The 19,056-nt window shown below is 41.5% G+C and overlaps 1 protein-coding gene across 1 annotated transcript in view; it reads right to left on the reverse strand.

Moving 5' to 3' along the window:
• Positions 1–19,056, reverse strand: part of cdkal1 (CDK5 regulatory subunit associated protein 1-like 1) — a 218,201-nt gene that overhangs the window by 39,840 nt on the left and 159,305 nt on the right. Inside the window, exon 12 of the mRNA XM_076738158.1 lies at positions 15,547–15,609. Within this exon, the coding sequence (XP_076594273.1) occupies positions 15,547–15,609 (63 nt within the window). The remainder of the gene's footprint in view (positions 1–15,546; positions 15,610–19,056) is intronic.

The following is a 19,056-nucleotide window of genomic DNA, read 5'->3' on the forward strand; positions in this document are numbered from 1 at the left end:
CATGCCATCTTCCAGAACCAGTACATTTCTCTCTTAAATTCAGAAAAATTACGTACACAGGAATCTAGAGCCCAGAAACCAACCACTGTTTTGAGTTTTAATCAAACAAGTTCTTGATATGTAACTTCTACATCCTTATGGCAAAACCTTTGGAATTTGAAACCGATTCAATTGCATTTAAAAACAAATTTGGAAAAAGTTACTGATAAAAAGAATATTTCAGAACAGAAAATGGTCTGTAAGACCACTGAGGAGGTTAAGGGAGCACAGAGGAGCATCTAAAAAGGACCAATACATTTCCACCTTAAGATAGCACCTGCAGTGTGGTGACATTAATGTGGACCGCAAACAAGCTTTAGGTGTACAAATCAATCCCTTCCATCAGACATCCAGCAAAGGGCTAATGATTCAAAATGCTCAGAAACTAGAGTAATGTCTACTATTTATGGATAAAAAGAAAAACTTTCTTTTTGTCAGAGACGTCAAGATGTGACAACATGAGAATAATGCTTCTCGCACACTAAACAAAGCAAAATAAGCACAACTTACAGTTTTTTACTACCCTAAACTCTAAATTCTTTCTTCTTTTCTCACACTCTCAGACACACACAAAATACATGCAGCCAGTTAATGTATCACTCACCCCCCCTGCTGTGCCCCAGTTTTTGTAACTCAGCTATAATGAGAATAAAGCTTTTACAGTAGCGATCCCACATTTGGCCCTATGCACACAGCTCATTTACAGGGCCATGTGCGGTGCGAGCGTGTCTGTATGCGTGTTTGCCTCCTTTAAAAATGGCCACATCCTGAGTGTAAAGTCATTATTCTCCAAGTCCTGCACTACATTAACATGCACACAAGAAACCTGGAAAAAGGCACCTCAAGGCAGGAAATCAAATAATGTGCTAAATAAAATGTTAAAGTAAGACTCAACTCTGGTCAGTAATATTTTACAAGACTGAAGTTGTTGTCTTTTTCTTTTGTCTAGTACATATTAGAGAGCCATACTAAGCATCAAGAACAGCTCACCGTAGTCAGTTGTCCCGAACGGAGATACAAACTTCAGTGCATGTCTCCTCAGAAAGGACATAAATACAGTTTCTAGAACTGGAGAAGAAGGCTGGTGCAGATTTGAGCTTGTTGCTGCTTTGCATCTCAGTGACTTCGTGCTGGTGGTTGTCAGGAACATCAGCTGGTTCCACATTAAACAGTGTAGCGAATGTGTTCCATTCTTTTTCTTTACTTTTCATGTTGTGAAACCTCTCACTAAATGCCTGAAGGAGTTTTCACACTCAGCAGCATATTCAGATGTCATAGCAGCTTTTGTTCTTGCAGAGTAGGAAAATGTGTTTCCTCTTTCCAGTTGCACTTGCACAGTTTTAATTTCACTTCAAATGTTTTCACATTTGAAAGAGGAGAGCTGAGAAGCTGCTGAAGCTTGAGGTGCAGCTCTGAGAGGTACTTGGTAATGTCCTCCATGAAGGCCAAAGAACAAACACTTGCTATCACTGAGTTCCCATGTCAGGTTTTCTTTCACCTCTATGAAAATATTCCAGACAAACAGACACTTTGGAATGTTACTTTGTCTGGTACTAGCAGGTCCACAGCAGCAACAAGGCACTCCTTCATCAATTCTCTTCATGAATGAGATTTCTGCTCCTTCTGCTTATCATCTTGCTCAACACAAACCTTGCCTGTCTCTGTCAGAATGTGGTCCTGTGAAAGCTGATTGTTGGGCATCCAAACTCCACTGAAGAGCTTTAGCTTTATTCGAGTGCATCTGTCCTCGCAGCTCATCCAGTTTAGAATGCTTTGACAAACCAAAAGTGAATTTCTGAACAGATTCCCCACTTCAATATATCTGTAACTGGCTCCAAAATTGTTCCAAAAATGTTCTGGTGGCAGCTGTGGCTCAGGAGAGCGGTTGTCCACTTAGCAGAATATTGGTTTGATCCCTGGCCCCTGCAGTCTACATGCTGAAGTATCCTTGGGCAAGATATTGAACCCCAAATTGCTCCAAGTGCTGTGTCACTGGTGTCTGAGTGTGCATGTGAATGGCTACTCGTAATGAGCAGGTGGCATCTAGTGTATGAACGGGTGAATGCTGACTCGTCTCATAAAAGGACTTTGAGTGGTCGCTATATAACTACAGTCCATTTACCATTCTTGGACACAGCCACTATGTGATTCTTTCCGAGCTCCTGCGTGCGCGAGAGCAGGTGAGGTTACTTAGTGACTGCTGACTTAACAGATGGAGGACGGATGAGGAGTGAAAAGTCAGACTGATGTTATTAGCCTCAGGTGGTTTCCACACAAATGAAGAGATTGATGGGTCGACCTGACACTAAACCTCTTTATCTTGGGAAGAACATCGGTGCAGGGATTAAGAGCTCACCCAATGTCAGTGACATTGAAGAAATATCGCCTCTGTAAAAGATACAGAGAAAGAAATCATATCCCCACTGACACACACACACACACACCGGGTTAGTCAGAAATGAGACACATTTAACAAAACTGACTTGATTTTCACTTATTCATTTTCTTCTGTCAAGTAAATCTAAGTAATAACTGGAAAAGCAGGATATCATAATTTTAGCACCTTTAAGGCATGCTTCAAATGTGACACACATTTAGCATATTGTGCTATGGTGCCTTTAACATTTCAAGATTTCTAAGGCAGAGTAATTGACAAAATAATGGAAGACTTTAAGTTTCTTCGGACAAATGGATAACCTGAAAACAGATAAGAGCTCTGCAGCGACAGAGTAAAATCAATAAGTAAATGCAAGATTTCAAACAGTGTTTACATGTAATTTACAATGGACGATAAGCTCTCAACAGATTGTTAAATGAGAAACTAAAACAGCTAACAAAGGAATCGGTGTAGTTTACATCTATCAACACAAAGGGAATTAATCCCGCAGAGATTGGCTGAGTTGGTCCTCTGTCTTGACAAAGTGTGTGCGACTGTGAGTGTTTGATACTGCGATAAGTGAGATTTAAATGGGAAGGGTGAATGCAATGGCCAATCTTGAAACATCAATAACGTGCACACACTAAATAAATCTTTCCTGTCCCTAGATCTCTCCCTCGTTCCCTCGTGCCTCCCTCAGCCATCCCTTTTTTAGTTAGCAGGGTTGGTCTATCTTGACTGGGCATGAAATGAAACCTTTATGAAGTTGAGATCCCTGAACAGCATAGTAACAAAGGCTGGCAGACAGCAGAAGGAAAGAAATAAAAGTCCAATCATGGTTTTTGCCTTTTGCCTGAAACCATGCATCTGAATTTCCATATAGATTGTAGTCAGTTTCTTTGAATCAGGCTTCTAATATTTCTAATAACAGGTTTCGTTAAGCAATCAGGCATAGACAAACAATTACTAGGGTGATAAGCCCGCATAAATGCATACATAAAAACACATACATTCCAACATTCGTATGCTCACACACAGCCAGGTTCAGTGATACTTGAAACAACGAAACAACTCACACAATCATGGCAAACACATGCGACTGTACATACACAGACAAACGGAGACACACAGCACACACATTCTGTGTAATCAGCTGTGACGATGCTGAACTGTGATGGTGAAATGAGTCCATCCCATACAGAACAACCCTTATTACTGGTGACCCTCTGTTAACGACCCGGCCAAAGGACAAGCAGGAATTGTACTCTAAAGCAATAATCAGTGTTGATAAGGCTGTGAAGGTCCAACTGGCCCACGTATGTGTTCACAGACCCAGCAGAAAACAACACATAATATCACCCTTTTCATCAACTCAACCAATTTATTATCATAAAAACCTTCTTTCTGTACATTAGCAAAGACAAGACTCTAATAAGTGATTCACAAGCTTTCTGGAGATCTAACAAGTAGCAAAGTGAGACTGAAGTCTCCACTTATCAATCTTACTGATAAATGCTCGTCAGTTTGATAAAGCTGCATTTTCTGTTCAAAAGAGCCTTTTGGGCATTACCGGTTGTTCCTATTTCTCCTGCTAGGAGGAAAGCATAAAATGCTATACTTTATCAGGCCTGGAATTAATGCATTTTTAAGGCAAAGCCACTTTGGGCTGTAAAAAATTTGAATTGTGTATTGCAGCCAAAATGTTGGACACCAAGGCCAAAACCAATGGTGGTATAAAGACAAAACACTATACAATCAACAATTAGGAGTCAGTGTACTGAAAAACTGGTGCTAAGTCGATTAAAACTCTAACCAGAATATTTGTCTTTTCCTCCTTATGGAGTGGGAGAAATTTCATGATGACAGAGACAATGGAAACATGAGATTATTTAGTAGCATTGCAAGAAGCTTTAAATGTGGAAATCTGCAACTTTCCTTTCAGGGCACAATGGCCAGTTTCAAACAGTGCATGCCAAACTGGCCAGGTGGTAGAAGGGGCATTATGCCACACCCTGGGGCGTCCACAGCACTGGGCATTTGGCCATGGTATATTTCCTGCCCTGCTTTATTGTACCCTGTACATCAGGGGTTCTCAAACTTAATACTCAAAGGTCTGCATCCGATTTTCATTCAAGGTGAGAGGTCTGGAATAGCAAAAAACAAAATAACATCGAGTCAGTCAATTAATGGCACATCTCTTGTGATTGGGCAACCATATTTATTTCTGGGATATTCTTACAACTACTTTTACACTAGTTGTAGAAATTGTGTCCTGAAGAAAGGATCTTAGAGCAAATTCTCTAGTGTAACCTTGATGTGTGATCTCAGCAGCAACAACACAAAACCCAGTAGTTAACACGGCCGTGACATTGATGCCAACTATAGGGAAATAAGCCACATTAAAACACCATTCATGCAGATTTTCACTCTTATAAATTAATGTGATGTGTCACATTAATGCTACCCATATTAGTGTGAACAGACTCCCAAAAAACATGGAAAATCCATAATAGATAGTGGACAAGAAAATGCTCTCAGATTTCCACAGAGGAGGCAGTCAGTGCTCGAAACAAATCCACAGTTCAATGAATGAATGAATTTGTATCTCAACAAAACACTCTTCTTCAGGAACCCAGGATGCAAACAGAAACATTCAGTTTGAGACTCAATACAAAAGTTGGCCAACAAACATAAATTCAAGTGATGCTTGTGTCCAACAGACAAGCTTTGTGACTCTCCAACAACTCCAGAGTTACCTCCCGTAGTCTGGCCAGTGTGCTACTGTCGGCTCCAAGGAGCAGCCAGCCTGGGAGCAAGTGGTCTGACAGAGGGTCCGCAAGTGGAGAGGATGGAGCTGGACAATAAACTATGAATGATGTACTTTTTGGCTTGTTGCCAGGGGTTGGCAAGCTAATCAACAATCACTCTCAGGGCGCACTTGACCTCTTCCACTGGTGGGTAACGTTAGCCCACTGGATTTAAAGCAGGTGGGACGGATGTGACAGTTAAAGATAACTGGTTTGTAGGCTGGACCGACATGCTGTATGGTCTGGACCAAAGTCCAGGACTTTGAGAAGCCCTGCTATATGTGGTAGATTTATTCTGCAAAAAAGAGAGATTCCACTTGGCCAGTCGAGCAGCTGCAGAATATAGAAGGTCATAAACACACATACCTTTTCAAAATGAGTCTAGATGAATGAGAGGACTATTGACGGAATCAGGAAGCATTCACACTCCTGTCTAGGAAACCATTTAGCCACACAGGCCCTTATATCCCTTCCTCATTCATTTCTCTGTCCCTTTCTCTCTCCCTTCTGACACACACTCCCTCCCACCACCCCTCCATTCAGACGTCAGTCACACAACACACTGTTCAAAAGAGGTAGCTGCAAACCCATGGTTTCCCGTGGCCTCCTCTGTGTGTGTGTGTGTGTGTGTGTGTGTGTGTGTGTGTGTGTGTGTGTGTGTGTGTGCGCGCATATGTGTTTATGAGTGTGTGAACCTGTCTGTGTTGATATGTGAGAATAACACACAGACTGAAGCCTCTGGCCCCACAAATCAACAATCAGCAATCGACAAGCCACTACAGCACACATTGTGTTACTTTGAGAGAGGAGTGTGAGTGAAAGACAGGGAGTGAAAGCAGATATATCCTTTAGATGTTATTACAAAAGGAGAAAAAATATTTCAACAAAGCAAGCCAACTGGGGCATTAACATCCAAATAAATAAATAAATAAATAAAACATATAGATCCATATATATATATAAAATTTCTTCTTCTGGTCCAGTTTTAGTAAGTCAACTTCTAAAACGTTTCTTTTTACAACACCAATCCCTTTTTTTTCTTTTTCCTTTTTTGCAACACAACCTTGGGATCATGAAAGGAAGATAGAAATATTTCATCGAATGCTTCCTAATGTTTTCAACAGCAACCTCCATTACTGTTACTGGGTTAAATGGCTGTTTTCATGTCAGTGTAAAGTAACAGTCTAGTTTCCACAAGTTAGAGAACACAACAGTTCAGAGATTAAAGAACCAACCACCACATGACACTGTGCATACTGAGGTTAGAAGATCTTGGGTTTGGATGGAGCGCCTGCCTCTGACCAGACAAGTAACTCTGCTCAGGTGGTTTTGTTTTCTCAAGGTTCAGCATTTGTCATAACTGAATCACAAACAGTTGTCCATTAATTTAACAAACTTGGCTCCTCAGAAACTGTTGCTTCCACACTTCCTAACGGCTTCATGTGATTGGCTGTGCATTATACAAGCTCTCGACACATATCACTGATGACTGGCATTAAAACACGTGGTGTGAGGTGAACCTAATTTGTGCCAAGGGGAGGAACTGTTAATGTGGATTTTGAAAAAGCAACATAAAGACATGGAAAAGGTAACTGATACATATTTAAAAACACTTTCACCACCACCTCAAAGTAGCTATCCAAAGGGAAACACTGTGTAACTGTGCTTAATATATACAGATGAAACCTGTAAAGAGTACAGCAGATGTTGGTAACCTCCCTGAATTAAACACAAAACCACAAAGCTGTTAAGCAACACACCAGCTCAGCAGAAGAATGTTACAGCCTGGCAGAGATGTAATTTTTTACATGTACTGCGCTGTATGTCTCTAGAATAAATACAAGGTGGCTATAATGTGGTGCTGCATAAATCCAAAATAAAAAAATAAGAAACTAGGAAAATTTCTAAGGCAAATGTTTGTTTGGCACCAAATGGACTAATTATGAAAGCGTGTGTTTGTACTTTTGTGGGACCGTACATGTGTATGTGTTGTGCAAGTCCCTGTTGTATAACCTTGACAGATTGAGAGCATGTATACATGGCTATAGTGCTCGACTATACTGTTGCAAAAGAAAATCATGTTTTTGGCAAGCAGCATCGCAGTGTGGGTGGAATATCAGTGCACACACATACATGTAGACACACACACACAGAGGTCTCACTGCATTTGTTCCATTTCTGTTGCCTTTGATCAAATAGGAAGTGCAGTATTACACAGCAGACTAGGATATTACATGTACTGTATCTTAGCATACCTAAAGCCAGAGGAATCTCTCAGCTGTACAATATATGTCTTTTGTCTGTCAAGTTTGCCATAGAAAGGTCCTCTCAATATTCAACAGATACTCATCAGCCTCAGACCTGCTTTTAATTAAAATACTGAAGGAAAAAATGCAAGAGATCCCAGTAAAGGGAACAGTGTGATTCTGTAATTAACAAGAAAAGTATGAAACTAGTCCTAACAGCTCATGTTTAGGGCTTAAGAGTAGAGATGTGGATGTGATATGATTGTTATTATTGTTGTATGGCCTGGCTCAGGTGAAACCCTTTGTTAAAAATGAATGCAATTTGCTGTGTAGGCTACAGTTTTAGAGTGGCAAAGAACTGATTGCAGAGTAAACGGCCATTTTATCTGGATGAAACAACTTTAAAGTTGATTTGCTTTGGAACTTTTGACGCGGCACATTTTCCCTTTTATCCAGTGGATACACAAAGGACAAAAATAAGTTTGCTGACATGCGTCTGAAGTTACACAAGTCACTTGTTTTTTATTGATCACTGGCTCCTTGTGCAGTAAAAAAAACAGTCTGATAAGCTGCTTACAGCTGTATGGGATGCTGCTGGGAAGTAGCAGGTCCTGTTTCGGGGCTAATAAATTTCGTGATATGGGATCGGCACACAGACTCACATACTTGCTGATACCCGATCCAGCATTTTAAGGCTGTATTGGAGGTGTTTCCGATACTGGTATCAGTATCAACAAGTGTATGGAAGGACCTACAGTGGCTGCGAAGCTCGTGCAAAAAACATTAAAGCTGCCCTTTAGAACCAGTATTTAGTTTGTCCATTCTGGGCTCCCTCCATAGAGATAAAAGAGCTCATTCTAAGGTAGTGAAAACATACTTACAAACAATATTATAGTGCATTTCTGCCACATTCTGTCAATAGATCCCACTAGATCTTACACACTGCTCCTTTAAATGAAGTATGTGACATATAAACAAACATAAACATACATCATATATAAGTCTTCAAAGTACACCCCTCTTTCATCCTCCACCAATTGAACCCTGGACAATACAAATGAATGTAAATCCAAAGTTTGGATGAGATGTCTGAGTTGCATACACGGCAGACCAAATTTGTTTTGCAAATCAGTCCAAGGAATAAATGTGTTTCCATTCATTAAATCAAGAACAGTTTCTCTCCCACTGGTCCTCCATGTAAACTATCTTAAATTCAATTAAATCAAATAATCAATTAAAAGTAACAACTTGTAATAATTTCCAATAACAATTTACCTTCCAGCTCTTGTAAAGATTTTTACGAGACACTGCTGAAGCTGCTTGCTGTTGGTAGGTTTGTCCTTGTGCTCCCCCACCACATTTATAATAATAAAGTGATCTATTTCCTCCTTAATGTGTCTTATGAACTCTGGATCTTGCAGATGTGCTCTATTCATTCTCCATATTCAGCAACTCTTTTCATTGTTAGACCAGATACTGGAAAATGATCTGATATCACTTTTTAGATTGTTGAGTGCAGATTCTGAAAAAAAAGCTTTATTCAATTCTTGAATAGCTCTCCTTGCTCTGCAAATAATAAGTACAGTTCTTCTTGGTTGGAAATAGTCATCTTGATGTATCCTCAAAGTTATTTGCTGAAAAATGTGTTTTTTGAGGGGATTAACTATTCTTTTTCAAAACTATGCTGGTCAGTGTTTATCAAAGGTATGATTAAAGTCGTCTGAACTCAGGTCAGTGGACAGGTCTTCACTGCCTGGTAGTTCCATAACTTCAAGATTATCATGTGTGGATGACCTTCCAAATTGTTGTTTTCCATTTTCTTGTCCAGTGATTCATCTTCAGTTACAATGGATTCCACTCTATGGTAAATATTTTCTCTGTTTAGCTGGAAATTGTTGACCTGTTCATTACTCTCCTTTGTGTTCTCTGTTCTCTTGGTCTCTGACCTTTGAGGGCTTGGTTACTTTGCTTTTTTGTGCTTCAAGTAAGTGATAAATGCAACAGATCTCTCAAGTCTTTCACAATTATATAGTTTACCTTCTTGCTTCCATTCAAATTAGTCTCCTGGACTTTTATAATTAACAGTTTAGTATAGTATAGCACAGTTTAAGCACAGCTTTCCTGGAGCTCCTCTCAGGCACACCTCTCCCAGTGCTCTACATCCACTCTGAAATGGCCTACACACAGCTCTGGCTGTGTCCAAAAGCAAGATGCAATATGGCTGCAGTGTGGCATGAGAAATGAGAAGACTGACAGAAGCAGGTTGTGTTGACTCTGCTGGCTTAAAGGGAAAACCAATCAGGTCCCTGAGAACCACCTGGCACCTATGTATGCAGCACCCAATAGATAACTGAACAGAGAGGAATCATTAGCAAACCGTCTGTCTGGAGCTGATGGAGATGTGCAGGAACAAGGGAGATGTAAGCGTGGGTGGCGCCCCTCACTTTGGATGGAGTACAAATGCGTGTTTGGATGAGTGAGGGTGTTTATATCTGCTCATTCTCTCAGTATGCTACAAATGAGTAAGTGCATCAGCAGCTACTGAAAGTCACAGTGTAGACTCCAGCTGGGAGATACGGCATCTCATACAATATATGTGTGTTTAGATTTCCTTTCAGGGAGTATATGACACATGCATACACAGACCACACCATATATCAGGCTCTTTGTATCGCAGTACGCTGAAAGAGATAAAACCTTGAGGTGAGATAGTGAGGCGGAGAGGAATGCTTTCCAGAACATGTCATGCAGCAGCATTTCTTTTAGAGAGCATCCTAAATGAACATCCAAAACTACCACCACGATAACGTTTTCATTCAGTCCATCATAATTACCACATTAGATCTGGCACAGTAGTTATCAGCATAAAAACTAATGGCAACATAATCAACTGTCTTTGTACGGTGGCAACGAAAGAGCTCAACTGACAAAACTGAAGATTTTAGATCCCTTTAAAGCCTTACATTTACATAATTTAAGACGTTTCCAGACATTAAAAGAGCCCTGATGAACCTGGAGAAAAGTGACTTTCAAAGAACAGGCAGAAACAGATAGATGGGTGGAGAGACAAGTAAAGAGAAATTACCAAATATTTCTGCCTCTTTTTCCCCTCCTTCCACTCCCTCCTTCTCTTGCTCTGAATAGTCAGTTAATTAGCAGAGAAGGAGGAAAAAAAAGCGTGGCAAGCAAATGTCAAGCTCGACAAAGATGGAGGTTAGCGTCTCACGACAACGCCGAACAACAGCAGCTTAAAAAAAACTCATTCTACAATATAATAGTAATTAAAATTGCCAAAAGGGAAAAGAGCAGAATGCTACTTGTTTAGTTGAACAAACGTGCGGGAAAATATGAAAAGGGTGTTTGGGGGGGGGGGGGGGGGGAGAGATTTGTTAGACTAATTAATATTTTGTCTTTTTCTTCAAATGATAAATAATTGTGTCAACTTCTATGAGGGGAACTGGGATTTTAGAATGGCTGAAGGGGAGAAGTTTCAGTGAAATTGAAGTTTTATTTTCTGCAAATGCCGTCTTTCTCTTGTTAGTCTTTTACTTCATTTAGCCACCTTCAGCTCTCTCTCCCTCTCCCTCTCTCTCTCCCTCTCTCTCCCTCCCTCCCTCCCTCCCTCCCTCTCTGTTGTGTGGCTGGGCAGGTGCAGCAGGCCATGCTGACAGCTTGTCCCTCCTCTCTTGCCACAGGGAAAACTGTCACCCCTGTCATTCAGGCCTATGAACACAGCATGGAGAATGTCTGTAAGTGTCCATGTGCCTGTGTGTGTTCTCATGAGACTACGACAGTGCGGGGTGAGAGGGGAGAGGGGCTTTATTAGCTCTGCCAGAAACAGCTGAATGCATGGGGACACACACACACGTTAAGTTTGCTGAGAATGACTAAAGCATGATGTGAGTTTCACAACCTCCACCTGGAAGGGCAAAGCCTTCAGGGAACAAAACTTTACACCGGATGACACGGTGATGCAGCAAAGGGAGCGGGGTCTGTATGTATGCGGTGTGTTCACACACTTTTTTGAACTGCACACATGCACACACTTGCACAGGGGAATAAACCGCGGCCACTGTAGAGAAACAATAACATGACAAGCATTCCGGCAGCGCTGCGTATCACCTCTGACTCTCACTAAAGCTCACTGATGAATAAAAACAGGAAAAATTACTTGTAATGTGAACACAGAACACAGGCACACTACAGGCCTGTGGGTGAGAGAGTAAAATGGCTTTAAAAAAAATGGCCAGCTTCAAATCTCCCAAGTGAACAGGGAACAGCCTTTCAGTAACAACTTAAAGCTCAGCTGTGATCAAATGTTGAACACACTGGCTATGCTGGATGATCCCATATAGAAATGTGTCTGTGTGCATGTGAACAAAGCCAGAACTGGTCAACACCATCAAGCTGGTGTCGCCTGGATTCATTTTTAATTGTAATTGAAATTTTCAGACATCTGGTTACACAAGTCTGAAACAGGGATGGTAGGAAATTCAACTATTTGACCCTTAAACTCTGTCTTGGGACCCAAACAGGCTGCAGACCTGCACATGTCAAAACTACATCAGACATGTTTTCATGGTGATGTTTCACCACTCATGTGAGGCCCAGGCAGCAAAAAAAAAAAAAAAACACAAGCAGGAACCTGTACTCTGAAACAAAACACAAAACGTGGGCTGCACAGTTGAGGCCTAAGAGAGTCTATGTGTGTGCAGTGTCTGAGTCTGAGTCTGTGTGTGTGTGTGTGTGTGTGTGTGTGTGTGTGTGTGTCCAGCGCAGGGCACTGGCCCTAGACAAAGTGCTCCGCCAGCTCTCTGCCCACTGGTCTTTTCATTGCTGATGGATGGGCCTTGTTCAGCACCATCTGGCTATAGGATATTTCACATTAATCATCACAAACACGCGCACGCACACACACACTTCTGTCTCTTAAACATACACACACCAGATGAGTACAATTGTCTACATGTAAATGAACACACAAGAAAAAACCTGCAGTGCTGTTTAATATACACAGGGTAAGAGAGAGAGAGAGAGAGAGAGAGAGAGAGAGAGAGAGAGAGAGAGAGAGAGAGAAGATATGAAAACAAAGAAAGCAAAAACATTGACAGCCAATTTCTGTTTGTGTTTGAGCTCACCATTTTCCACATTTGTGATTCAGAGCTAGCCATGGGAGATTAAGAAACAAGCTTGGTACGAGACAAAAAAAACCCCCAAAACAATTAGTTCATTTAAAAACATTGTTTCATTTGGTTGGTAGCCTGGAGCTATGGAGCAATAAAGCCTCACTAACCCACTGCCCCCCCCTCCCTGACTCAGTCTTTATTAATGACCTTTTCACACCTATAGGAGGCTGCGTATTAACAATAATGGTTGTAAAGACACCAATTCCTCCCTTCCCTCTAAATCTGCTCTCTCTGTCCCTCTCTCTTTGTCTGTTCCTCTCCCTCCAACACACACACACATACATGCACACAAACTCACATGCACGCACGCACACACACACACAGACGTGTTGGTAAACACATAATATCCTTACATAAACCGTAAGCTGAAAGGCCAGACACCCTGGGGAATTAAATGTAAAATGAGGGACATTATCAGACTTCATTTATTTCTATCTAAGGGCTATGTGGGCTTAATACAAGCTGATTTACCCTCAACATTTCCACGGTGGATGGACATGGGCAAGGACAGGCAGAACAGTGGTTGATCTGGGAGGAAGCATGCTTGACATTAGATTTATTATCATTAAATCATATCTCACGGCTATCTGGGTTTGCAATGAGAGGGGATTTATGTGCACATCTACACAATCTATGGAAAAGGAATGGGACCTACAGGAACATGGCTGTAAGTTGAGCTGAAGATTTACACGAAACTTGCTTGGCATGTTAAAAATATTTATGTATGCAGGCTATCAGATAGCATATAATAGGACGGGATTACTTTTGACACATTTTATCCACAATATATAGTGAAATAGGCAAGGTTATCGGTAAGTTAGCTGAAATTTGACTCTGCTGGGGATTAAAAACATATGATGTGACGGAGCAGTAATAAATGTGGCATATCAGAGCGGAGTAATCGCTTTTAAAGGTGCAATTTTGTTAGCCACTTGATGTGTAATTTATATTTCAACTTAATTGACGAAAATGTGTTTTACAGGATGAAAAAAAGCTGAATGTAAGGTACCACACAAATATGAAAACCTACTATTAATGCAGAAAAAAATGGATTCACTGTTTTTTATTACTAAATTTCTAACGCTGTCTTCTAGGAAAGAGCATTTCAGAAGGTCTGGGGCTCTGACTGCAGCCATGTTTCATCTTTAGCCTTAACTTTGGAGTGGACAGGGGCTTCGTCCCTGAGGGTCTCAAGCTGCGTCTGGCTCAGAGGGAATTAAGAGGTCTCACATCTGGCAAGACAATACAGTGCCTTTAAAGTGGCACTTCACACAAAGTCCATCTTTTGAGAATGAAACACTCCCCCTGTGTGCGCTCTGCATTTTCACAAATGGTACACACACATACAGATGGATACTGAAGAAGCGGATTTTGCTGCAGGAGTACTGAAAGAAACTGAACTTGTATACCATGACAACATGATCAGGTGTGGTTCGTAACGTGCAACACATTCACTCCTTTTCTGGCTGAACCTAAAAACCTGAAATGTCTCCTCTTCGTGAGACGTTCCATGACATTTCCAGAAGCACAATTTAGTTCATTGAGCAATCTAAACCTTGATGAATCAGCATGTTCACAAAAACACACACAAACCAGTGACCATAAACAGATGTAAGAAAACAGAGTGTTCTGTAATATATGTGAGACTGAGAAGCTCAGCACAGCAGGCACAACATGGTACACTGTCACACAGTTGATTTCTAAATTCCTCTGGGAATCGTACTCGAGGCGAAAGCATGTTCATGAAAACTAAACATCTCATTTAGATATAAGTGTGTTAATGTGTTATGAAGATATTCTAACTTCGCTCAAATCACAATCCCTGCTTGTGTTAGGTGTGTGCTGCGCCTATGAGCATGTGTGTCGCATGTGTACTATTAATTCTGTGCCTGGATGTGTGTGTGTGTGTGTGTGTGTGTGTGTGTGTGTGTGTGATTCAGTGTGTGGGAGGCAATGATCCATGCCTGCCACAGTGAAAACGTGATCCCTCTTATATCCTTTTAATTAGTGCGTAACATATAACAGCAGCACCAGAGGCACAAACTCCTCCAGAGGCATAAACTCTGCAAAAAAAAAAAAAAAAAAGCTTGGCCAAGTTAAAGCTTTGTTAATTGATACGGTGTGACACCTGCATGGCACCCTTTAATCACCAACATGTCCACAACATTCACTCTGCAGTAGCAGGCCACCGATCTCCTCGTACACTGCTTTTTAAATACCTGACTGACCACTGTTATACTCGTTATCACAGTATAAAACTGAAGTGGGAGATGTATCAAGCTGGGTGAAGCCACACATAAGGACCAATCATGGTCTAATAAGTCAAAATATAATTTTTCTTTTTCATGACGGCAGAAAAATGTGGTGACAGCGGTTGTCATGGGGTTGTCACTTTTAGGAGGGCGTCTTTATATAACTTAGCACACAAACACACACGCACATTGTTGTCACAAGGGTCTCATCATAAGCATGCTTGAAGAGAGGCATGTTCAGCCTGCTGTCAGATGTTAACCTCATAATGCATGAGCCCATACACACACAAATATAGGAATATACACACACACACATGGTTGAGGAGATCAACTTCAGAATTCAATCTCTCACACACACACGCACTGACGCACTCTCCCAATGTAATCAGGGACAAACGCTTGAGTCGTTCTCATCCACTAGATTGCTTACAAGAGGCGTCCATCTTGAGGAGACAAACAACTCATCACAGCCATAAAGTCAATGTGGTGATGGTGACCTACAACTACTTCTGATGTCAAGTGAAGCTGGTCTAAAGGTGAGTGAGGCTTCACACTCAGGGCCAGGACATTTTAAGGGCAAAGCTAAGACAGGCAGATAGGAATGTAAACCAGGGACGTGAAGGATGAAGGATGTCTTACCTTGTGGTCGTACGGGTTGTAAGAGTGGAACAGTTGTGACAGCTCTTTAGTCCTCTGCTTCTTCTGCAGACAATAAAAGAAATAAAAGAAATTTAGAAAGTGTCTCATGGACTGCATGTATGACAATTGTAATTGTAGATATACTTGAATTAAAACCCATTGGTGGAGATGGGAAAAATGCCAATCACTTGCTTTATATACATTATTTAATACAAGCTCATTCGTAGGCGATGTCCCCATGCAAACCACTCAGCTGTTGTGCTTTCTTTGACAGCCTGAATGTGACTTCCTCCGAATGTTCTTGTCGTTTTGTTTGTAGTGTTGATATGGACCTGTGAAGCCAATTTCTAACCACTGTATACATTCACTTGTCTTGAGTACTATAATATAAAACAATGACATGTTCCTGGAAAAGTTAATCATGTACTGTAAGCACTCCCTCAGCCATAGAAAATTGTTTCACGTATTGTAAATGAGACAAATTAATCAGCTTTCAGTAACATTCATCAAGATTTCTATACTTTATGAATCTGTTTTTTATAGATTTCCATAGATCACTCATGATCTAAAATACTGTTCCTCTGCACGTCTTCATTGTCGTCTGCTTGTCTTGCAGATAACATACGGTGTAAATATAGACATACAGTACAGATTCACTCAAGTTAACTTATTGGGTCACTTAAACAGAGGGAAAAAAATCACCATGGCTGAGAAGGACGCCTACAGTAATTCATTAAATCTATAAAATATGGAATGAGCAGAGTGGGGAAAAATACCCACCAGCTGTGGCAGAAAATATTTCTCGTTTTTTTTCCATTTCATTCCCGCTCAAAGCCTGGCCTTAACCTTGCATGTCCTTAATGTGTAATGAGATACACGAGCATGAGACATGACTGTTTGATGTGTGGCAGTTGTTAATGCAATCAGTTACATGAGGCCGACGCAGTTACAAAGAGTGCTAATTAGCGCGCTGATTAGGCCATGTCTGGCTACGGGGGAAGGATATATGTATACTGTAGCTAAAGGGAGTATGCATTCGTCGCGATTCCCTCTCCACTTCCCTCCCTCTGTCTTTTTCAGTGGATGTTAAGGGCTGGATTCAGTGTCCTTAGGCCTGATCTGTACATATGGAGCAGACAACCTACAAGTCACTCTGCTATCACACAAAGGCATCATTACAGCGTGACAGACTAATGCAGCTTCAGGGTAACAAAGGCAGCTGGAAGATGTGGAGACGAGACGGATGGATACAGAGAGGGAAGAAATATCCATTAATACGTACGGTATGTGTGGGAATGTTGACAAAAAGTTTCAGAGGTCTGCACGGAAATACATGACGGGCCGTGCTAATGTCCTTAGAAAGAGCGGAAAGGCCGAGATAAGAGCAGAAGCGCCAAACATAGTGAGCAGAGGAGTGGAAACGAGACGATGTGCAAGAAAAGGAAAGAGCAGAAACAAGGGGAGGAAGGTGAAATAAAGGTATTACAGTGGAAGTGTTTATAGGTGGCGATTGTACTCCTTCCCCTCGGCCAACTACCGTTTCAACTCCGTTGTTTTCTGTCTCTAGTGAGGCTCATCCTTTCATCACTCCTTGCCCTGCTCTCTATTCCTAACATCTGTGTATACCTTCGTTTCTTTTTCCTCCCCACGCTCCAATTGTACCCACCTCTTACCCATTCTCTGTTGAGCCAGGGCTCTTGTGATCCATACAATCCTGTAATCATTGGCCCTGTCCTTCTACCATCCTCTCATTCTTGTTTTCACCTGATTCCCTCTCGCTTTCTCTGCCAAAGGGCTCTCCAGAATCTCCAAATCCTCTTTTCTCTCATTTTCTTTGCCTTTCCACGTATCCCTCGGTGCTCTACCTCTCCCTCACTCCCTGTGTTTTTCTCCAGTGAAGGAATACTCATACTAATCATTCTGTCTCCACTCTCTCACCCATCCTCCCCCTTATAAGTCTGTCCCTCCACAATCTCACTCACTCACTCTCTCTCCCTGCCTGGAGCACCTTAGGTGAGACCAATTCTCTCATCATTTCATTTCTCCTCAACACCATTCTCTCTCCTCCTTCCATCCCTTCATCACTCTCACCATCACTCAGTATTCCGTGATGCTCAACTGTCTGTGTGTATGTGTGTGTGTGTGTGTGTGTGTGTGTGTGTGTGTGTGTGTGTCTAAGACAGATGTAACCGCAGGTAAGGATTTCTCAACCACCAATGAGCTCCCAGCAGAATTTATCCAGATCAGTAACACACACATATATAAGCACCTGCAAAAACACACACCACCCTGATACACAAACACATGCTGTAGACTCAAAATGGACAAAGGCCTGAAAAGATGCAGAATACAAGGCAATTCAAAGGCCAAAATGAAAATAGATGGACTCAACTGAAAGAGAAAAGCAAAAAGGAAACAGAGAACAAAACAGATTAAAGGAAAGATATGAAATGGTGAGAGAACCACAGATCCATTTCTTCTCTTCTATCGTAACAGGAATTAATGAATGAAGGGGAAACCTCATCCCATTATTTGTAATCCTAGAAGTTAACGCCAACGTCACTGCTGTCACTTGTCACCAAAACTACCATAGAGGTCAGAGAGAAGGAGAAAGAAGGAAAAGGTGCACTGTATCACATCCTCAGCTAGTCACCTGCCAGATCCGTCTGTTTAATAAGCCATTAAAGAACGCATGTATCTGTTTAGTGCACCTCTAGGGAGGTAAAAGCTGCACCTTGATGGAGGCAAATTAAACTCAGGGAGTCAATAATTTGACCTGAGCTCTCTGTGTGGCTCTGACTGGATACAAGTGGCAAAGATCATTAAAGTTTACAACCGTAACTTTACGGCGAACATTCACAATTTTACCCAGTAACTACACTGCAGATGCTGAACTAACAGATCACAGCAAACGTTAAAACTGACTCAATAAAAGAAGTTTAGAACACTTTAACAAAAACTTCTGAGCTTCATTCAGAAAAACAGTCTCTGCCTTTTTATAAACAAAGTCAAAAGGTGAGCTTATCATCCGAGAGAGTTTCAGGAACCGGAACAGCTGGGCTGCAGTAACAGGCTGCCCTTTTGTAGTGGTCAGAGCAAGACAAGCGGTTCTCCTTTGAAAGCCAATGAACATCTCTTTCCTCCTAAACATGTTCAGTTGCAGGAAAGACTGTCCACACCAACTCATGTTGCTGCTTAACATGGCGGTTAGGAGGTGGATATTTGTGAGATCGTCGGTTTAAACCCCTTGACGAGTGTGGAAAAAGCTGGCTGAGGGGAAGTGAGTGAGAAATGTTGTCCCACAACAGCTGTTGTTGGTGTGCCCTTAAGCAAAAACCACAACCCAAGTTGCACCTGTGGAACTAATCAGTAGCCAGTAGCAGAAGGCTGCACTGGGGGGCAGAGATGTGTAAGGTTTGCTAATGTGAAGCAAGATGAGGTTGAAATAGGGCACACATGTTCGGTAAAGGTGCTGTACCACATCCATTTTGAGAGCCACGTAGGACTTGT

The sequence above is a fragment of the Chaetodon auriga genome, chromosome 8, assembly GCF_051107435.1.
Source record: "Chaetodon auriga isolate fChaAug3 chromosome 8, fChaAug3.hap1, whole genome shotgun sequence".
NCBI classification, from domain to species: Eukaryota; Metazoa; Chordata; class Actinopteri; order Chaetodontiformes; family Chaetodontidae; genus Chaetodon; species Chaetodon auriga.